At 37.4% G+C, this 7754-nt stretch overlaps 1 protein-coding gene across 1 annotated transcript; it reads left to right on the plus strand.

Annotated features, from left to right (window-relative positions):
• The first annotated feature begins 3847 nt into the window (after positions 1 to 3847).
• On the plus strand, positions 3848 to 4485 carry LOC141707737 (uncharacterized). The gene is made up of 2 exons (XM_074511083.1): positions 3848 to 4060; positions 4174 to 4485. Exons 1-2 carry the CDS (start codon positions 3848 to 3850, stop codon positions 4483 to 4485), a joined length of 525 nt encoding a protein of 174 aa, XP_074367184.1.
• The last annotated feature ends 3269 nt before the right edge of the window (positions 4486 to 7754 follow it).

A 7754-nucleotide genomic window follows, 5' to 3' on the forward strand; every position in this document is an offset into this window, starting at 1 on the left:
GAACCTATTCAGTGAGTAGTTACCGTACAATCAATTCCTTCTACCCTGTAATGTCACGATTAAATACAAGGCATGGAACTTGTGTCAAGCCTATCTTATTTAATCACTTGTTTTCCCATTCACTATGCATAGTTCTATTTAATGTAAATTAGAAATTCCTTTCTAATTTCATTCACTCTGGCCAGAGATTCCTGAACTAGCATAAGTGGATCAACATTGAACATTCTCTTCCTTCACTAGAAGGGGTAGATCCTTTATTGATCATACACTATCTTCGTGTACAAATTCCTATACCCAGTAGAGCCCTTATAATTGTCCCTTGAGACTAAGAACTAAACCAAAGCATAGTTCAGTGTACACAAGATGACTATGATGACCTCAAGTCTAAGGATACTTGTACAACTATCACTATGTAAACAACTGCTGACACGTGAGTGAACTCAATCAGTTGTTCAGCTGTGTGAGTCATGTTCAGTGAACTTATTTTATAATAAGCACCTACATACTAGCTATAGTGTCACCACACAAATGTCTATGAGAACAGACATCCTTCATAATGAAGCAAACATAGTATGTATCGATCTTTGTGGATTATTAATTACCCTTTAGTAATCCTACGACCAGGAACTATTTAAGTTTAGAGTTATCATCTTTTAGGTCTCATTATTATGATCTCATCACAATCCATAAAAAGCTTTACTCTAAACTGTGGTATATCTTATTTAAACATTTAAATAGATAGAGCCCACAATAAAAACAAAACAAGTCTTTTATTAATATCTATGAAATCAAAACAGATTACATAAAAGTTATTCCTAAATCCTCATACATGATTGGACTCAGGACATATCTCTTTCAAAAACAACGCGAGAACGTAGTGATTGGATAAAGGAGGAATGCAGTGATTGGAGAAAGGATCCCAACCTACCATCAACATATAACAGCTATAGTTTCACAATAACACCATCAACCATGATGAAGAAATTCACCAAATTGGAAGATATAGTCCAATGTCCAACAAAGAGCAATAAGCCTAAGGCAAGTAAAGAACGAGCTACAATTCTTGACCAAGAAAGGATATTTAACTGAGTTCATGACATCTAAAAGGGCGTCTTATATTAGGAGAGACAAGTCACTCAATGAAGACAACATGACGCCGGTAAGACAACCACCACCACCACATCATAAAGTAATTAACTTCATCGCAGGTGGTTCTGAAGTGTGTGGGTCTGCACCACAAGCTAAGAGGGTGGCTAGAGAGACAGACATACGAGTTACTTAGGTAGGAGTTCGTAGTAATACTCTATCATCTTTGATGTTTGACGAGTAGGATAAAAGGAGTATTCTAGAACCGTAGAAAGTTGGACTTGTCATCTCACTCCCTGTGGGGAATTTCCTGATCAAAAGAATACTAGTTGACAGCGGGAGCGCTGCCAATATCATGATGATGAGCACGTTGAAACAAATGGGTTTGGAAGACAGTGACATGATTAGGAAATCGACAATATTGGTGGGATTTAGTGGATAAACCAAGTGTAAATTTGGTGAGATTACATTGCTTACGTATGCACAAGGAGTTAACCTTTGGGAGAACTTCTGCATAATAGATGTTGATTTAACATACAACATAATCATGGGAAGGCCTTGGATTCACAATTTGATAGCTATACTATCGACATACCATCAAGTTCTTAAATTTCCAACACCATGGGGAGCCCAGGAGATACGAGAGGATCAAGATATGGCACACGAATGTTACAAGACATGCTTGAAACTGACTATCCAATATCATAGGAATGAGACACCTGTGGCCACAGTCACAGGACCTGAAAAATTGGCTGAGGTCGATCTAAAGATGGGAGACAAGAAAGTGCTAATAAGAGAAGACCTGTCACCAACAATTGAGGTAAATATGGTGAATTTCTTGACTACGAGATTGGATGCATTCACGGGGGAACATGACGAAATAACAGGAATAGACCCAAATGTCATCACGCACAAGTTAAATGTTGATCCTAGATACACCCCTGAGAACATAAAAGAAAGAAGTTCGCGCCAGAGAGTAACAAGATAATTAACAATGAAGTCGACAGGCTTATGAAGGCTGGGATGATAAAGGAGGTTGACTATCCCTAGTGGCTAGCAAATGTTGTCATAGTGCAGAAAAAGAATGGGAAGTGGAGAGTTTGTGTCGACTAAACGGACTTGAACAAAGCTTGCCCTAAAGACCCCTACCCACTACCCCACATCGACACCTTGGTGGACTCAACGGCTGGACATGAATTGCTTACATTTTTGGATACTTCAAGTGGGTTTAATCAAATTCAAATGGAGTCATCTGATTGTGAGAAGACAACATTCATCACAGATAGGGGGATATATTGTTACTTGGCCATGCCATTCGGACTACACTAGGCTAGGGCTATATTTCAAAGGCTCGTTAACAAAATGTTCAAGGAGCTGATAGGAGGGGCATTGAGGCTAGCCCAGAACAGCTTAAGGAAATTTTCGAGTTAAAGAGTCCATCAAATATTGAAGACATCCAAAAACTGATGACAAGAGTTGCAGCCTTGAACAGGTTCATCTCACGATCATCGGACATATGTAAACTATTTTATGATGATTAAGCAAAAACAAGGGGTTTATATGGTCAGAACAACATAAAGATGCACTTAAAAACCTGAAGAAATATCTCACTACTCCTCTACTCTTGTCTAAGCCTCTTAAAGGAGAGGACCTTTATGTTTACCTGTCTTTTACAGATCATGCTATGAGTGGAGTTCTCGTCAAAGAAAGCAAAGGTGTCCAGTCGCCTATTTATTATGTCCGCAAGAGCCTATTTGATGCGAAAACAAGGTACACATCTCTAGAAAAATTGGTTCTTACATTGGCCATGACTTTAACTAAATTAAGGCATTATTTTGAATCACACAAAATACATGTCATGACGAACTTTTCCTCGAGAACTTTCTTGAGCAAACCTGATTTGACGGGAAGGATGGCGAAATGGGCCATATGTTTGAGCACTTACGACATCACATATGATACAAGGAGTGTCATAAAATCACAAGCTCTAGTTGACTTTGTGGCTGATTTTAATCCAAGCCAAATGACGAAAGCTGAGGAGGAGTTTCAACGAGTCATTTCAAGGGTGGACACCAAACCATGGACATTATATACTGATGGATCTTCGAATGTAAATGGAATAGGATTGGGGCTTGTACTAAAATCTCCATAGGGGGATATGATAGCACATTCAATATGATGTGTCTTCAAAGCCACCAATAATGAAGTCGAGTACGAAATATTGATTGTAGGGCTCATGACTGCTAAGAACATGAAGGTCAGAAATATTGATGTAAATTATGATTTATTGTTAATTATTAATCATGTTAATGGTTCCTATGAAGCTAAGGATCCCAAGATGATCACCTACTTGGACATCACGAAGAAATTGACAAATTACTTTGACACTTTCAAAATATAACAAGTTCCAAGATAAAATAATGTACAAGCTGATACACTAGCCGGTTTGGGAGCTGTTTCTTAGGGTCTCGACTTAAACAACATTACAGTTATTCATATCACGAAGCCTATTGTTGAAATATTGGTTCATGACATGGAAGTGTTGGATCTTGATCAACATGATGACAATACCAATGAAGACATGGATAGCTGGATTAGAACATACAAAGATTACATGCAACTTGGTGTTAAACCAAATAGCAACAATGAAGCTAGGATCCTTAGGATGAAAGCTTCAAGGTTTACACTCATAGATAACGAGTTGTTTAAGAAATCTTCGATGGGACTGCTTTAAAGATGCTTGATAAAACACGAAGCTGACATGTTATTAAGAGATGCACCTGAAGGAGAGTGTGGAAATGATACCAACGCAAGAAATCTCTCATTAAAGATTCTATACTTGGGTTATTACTGGCCGACACTAATGCATGATGCTATAGATTACATAAGAAGATGTGACTCCTCCAGATCTTGGCCTTTCATGAAATGGGGGATGGACATTGTGGGCAAGATGCCACCTGCACCTGGGAAAAAGGTGTTCATGCTAGCCATGGCAGATTACTTTTAAAAATGGATTGAGGCAGAAGCGCTCAAGCAGGTCATGTCAAAAGAAGTGATATCATTTATAAAGAGTAATATTTTTGCAAGTTTGGTGTTTCATCTGAAATTGTTTGTGACAATGGGTCACAATTCATAAGCGACAAGACTGAAGAATTTTGTAAACGTTGGAACATCAACTTGATTAAGTCGACACCAAGATATCCTCAAGCCGATGGACAGGCTGAATCAAACAACAAGATCATAATCAACAATCTTAAAAGGAGACTGACATCATGCAAAGGGAAGTGGGCTGAAGAATTGCCTTGGATGTTGTGGTCGGACATGACGAATCCTAAGACGTCAATGGGACAGATGCCATATAGCTTAGTCTATAGCACTGAAGCTTTATTACCAACATAGATCATGATGCCAATAGCCAGGTACGGACTATTGATGACTGACATGAACAACATAAAATTGGCACATGACCAGGATACTGTGGATGAGCTTCGAGAGATGACGAGGATTCATATGGTTTTTTATCAACAAAGGGTGGCCAACACATCTAACAAACATTTCCATGTGAGAGCTTTCTGTGTTGGTGACTTGGTGCTAAGGAAGACGTTCCAAAACACTATGGATGTGACGGTAGGATAATTCGGTGACACTTGGGAAGGACCTTACTTCATTGACGTAGTCAGTGGACATGGGGCTTATCAATTGTCAAGTATGGACAACACACAAGTACCAAGAAGCTGAAACGCTTTACACTTGAAGCTATATCACGTGTAAAGAGTCTTAACTCATCTTTTTAGTTCAGTTTTTTAGGAGTCTTTGATTAATAAGTCGCAAGGATATAGTTGATTATCGTTGTTTGCTTATGCTTGGTTTGATGCTTTATTTGAGGAAACTTGATCCTATGTTTATGTTTCCAATTCCTTACATTTTATATCATGAATTAATTGTTATGCAAGTTATTTCTATCAATTGTACTTACCTTTTATGTGACTTTACTTTGCAAGAATTATTTCTATAATGTTAGTATATACTAGTAAATGATGAACAGAACATGTCAATTATAAATGTAAGGGCTGATCACCCAACTACAATCATGTTGCTCTAAATGAAAATGATGTAAGCATTCGACAGTCTTAGTTGACAGAAGAGCTTTATTAAATTTATTGCGATGAAAAATAATACTTATATGCATCCACATTATATTAATACATGACATGATTTTTGGTGAGTTTTAAGAGGGAAAAGGCCTCTTAACCATTCTACGAGTGCATGCACCGACGTATATTGACAAATCAAACAAAGTATATTGACGACTACTGTTACATTTAAAACAAAAAATCGAATTGAAAAAGTGCATAATGCCGACAAAAGGAAAACTTTGCTTTACATGATTACATTAGTAATCTGTTCATTTAAGAAAAATATATTATCTGGACATTTTTATTTCCTAGAGTTATCTAGAGAGATTTTACCTTACAAGTTGAACAATTACACAACACCCAACATTTACAACGAATTATTGGGTGATGACAACTACAATCAACACAGTAGGATGAGTAAAAAAAACACTCAATAAACACAAGTAGAAACGTAAAACACAATGACGACAGAAATATGATTCAAAAGAAACAGACTTAATATTACAACGAAAGTTTAAGACTAAAAACCAACGTAAATAAAATCATGATCCCCCGCTTAAAAGCGAAACATGGATAAAGTATAGCAGAAATAATGCAAGACAACGGGAAATCAAGTTTAAAGTTGAAACCAAATTAAGTCTGACATGTCTAAATAAAAGTTATGGAAAAATAATTATGTCATTTGTCTTCACGAGCATCACCTTTGGGGGACTTTGCCTCATCATCATGGGTAGCACCACCAAACTCGTCCAGAGGGAAAGTGTCATAAGAAAATGCTTCATTGTAGATTTTGACAGTCTCGGGAACGTCCCACAAGCTCCATTCGTTCTTATGGTACTTCAGCATCATGTCAACTCGAGTTCTCAAAATTTGTTGATGCACAACCTTCTCTGCTTCGTCACACATATTTTTCACTAGTGTCTGTACTTTGGAAGTAAATTCCTCCAGCTTATTCTAAACATCTTTCATGGCTTTCAAGTTGTTGAATGCCAACTCCTCAGCCGCTCAGATCTTTCCTGCACACTTTTTGTGCTCAATTTCCAAATCTTTGAGTTTTTTCATCTCGTGCTCATAGACATCGCGGGCCACCATGACGCTTTACAGATTTTGTGTTAAAAATAACAGATTATGTAAAAAAATCAAGTGAACACCAAAAAATAAAATACAATTGAGAAAAATCGTGATGATACTCACATGAAAAGAATAGCCGGCAGCATCATTCAAGATAGAGGCGATTGGTTTAGCAGAGAGAGCTTCCATAGATTGGGGCAGCAACATGTCATTAAGTAGATGGGAAAAAATAGATGGGTCAGCAGCCATATCATAACTTTGGATGGCAAGAGGAACAACAGTCTCAGATTTAGTGGTTTTGGCAGATGGATTAATTTTAACCTTTTTGAAAAGAGGGCTGCTAATAAGGCTTAACATCATGGGGGCCTTAGAGGAATCAGTCTCAGTAGATTTGTCATCACGAGCTCTTTTGGCTAAAAGGTATGTACTATAAACGATCAAGGGTTTAATTACTGGAGGTTTAAATTCTACAATAAGGAAAAAGGGTTTGATCTATGTCAATATAACAAAAGATATAAAGAAAAAAGGAAATATGCCAAAAAAGAAGATACTCGACGCATACCTTTGGCATAAATTGTCCCGGAGCTCATTTCACCATCTTTGATACTCTTGGGGCTATCTTGGGATTCAGATGACAAAGTCAAGGCAAAATATGACGGTTGGGCTACAGGGGTTGAGAGCTGCTTACTACGGGTCCTGTTTGCAGCAGACCTCTGCAGATATTTCTTAGAAGCTATGGTCTCATAATGCAATTAGGATTTCTTCAAACCCAAAACAAAGTCATCAACATTGATTTGGTTGGCGTTACAAATGGGTTTACCCAAACAGTTTGGCCACAATTTTTCTCCAATTTGCAAGGCACTGATCTTATCAACAACAACTTTAGCCTTGGTGTTATCCTCATCAAATCAAACTCACAATCTACAAGTATAAAAATAATCAACAATATCGCAGATAGAGACATAGAAGTACAAGGAAACATAACAAATCGATGTAAAGTGCTATAACAGAGATGGTTATCATAATAAAGAGGAGAAGTTGGGATATAGTTCAGAGAGGGCCTGCATACGAAGGAATAAATGGATAACAAAGTGAAGGCGGACATAAATGACACTAAATTTATAGATCTATGGAATAAAGAATAAAAGTATGACAACAAAAATGACAAGAAGTGAAAACATTACCAGTATTGCTCCAGTTTCGATCGTTAATAGTATCATTATTAAGAATTAGAGGGTCTTCAGTATCTTTGTTGGTAAAAACAACCTTACAACCACTGAACTTCTTCAAGGTATAAGAATGTTTGACGTCTTTGACATCAATACCCAGCTTACTTTTCTCTTTGATGGAATCCAAACATGCAAGAACCCTCCATGCAAAGGGCATAAGTTGTATGGGGGACACTTTCAGGGTACTCAACACACCAACGATAAATTTGGAAAAGGAAAAAGTAAGTCCAAC

Source organism: Apium graveolens, chromosome 1 (genome assembly GCF_009905375.1).
Source record: "Apium graveolens cultivar Ventura chromosome 1, ASM990537v1, whole genome shotgun sequence".
NCBI classification, from domain to species: Eukaryota; Viridiplantae; Streptophyta; class Magnoliopsida; order Apiales; family Apiaceae; genus Apium; species Apium graveolens.

Bases quoted from the DNA above. Each gene is read 5' to 3' on its own strand.
- LOC141707737 (XM_074511083.1), top strand. From the start codon at position 3,848: ATGTTATTAAGAGATGCACCTGAAGGAGAGTGTGGAAATGATACCAAC. The intron at 4,061-4,173 runs GTGTTCATGCTA...TATTTTTGCAAG, and splicing joins CACCTGCACCTGGGAAAAAG to TTTGGTGTTTCATCTGAAAT.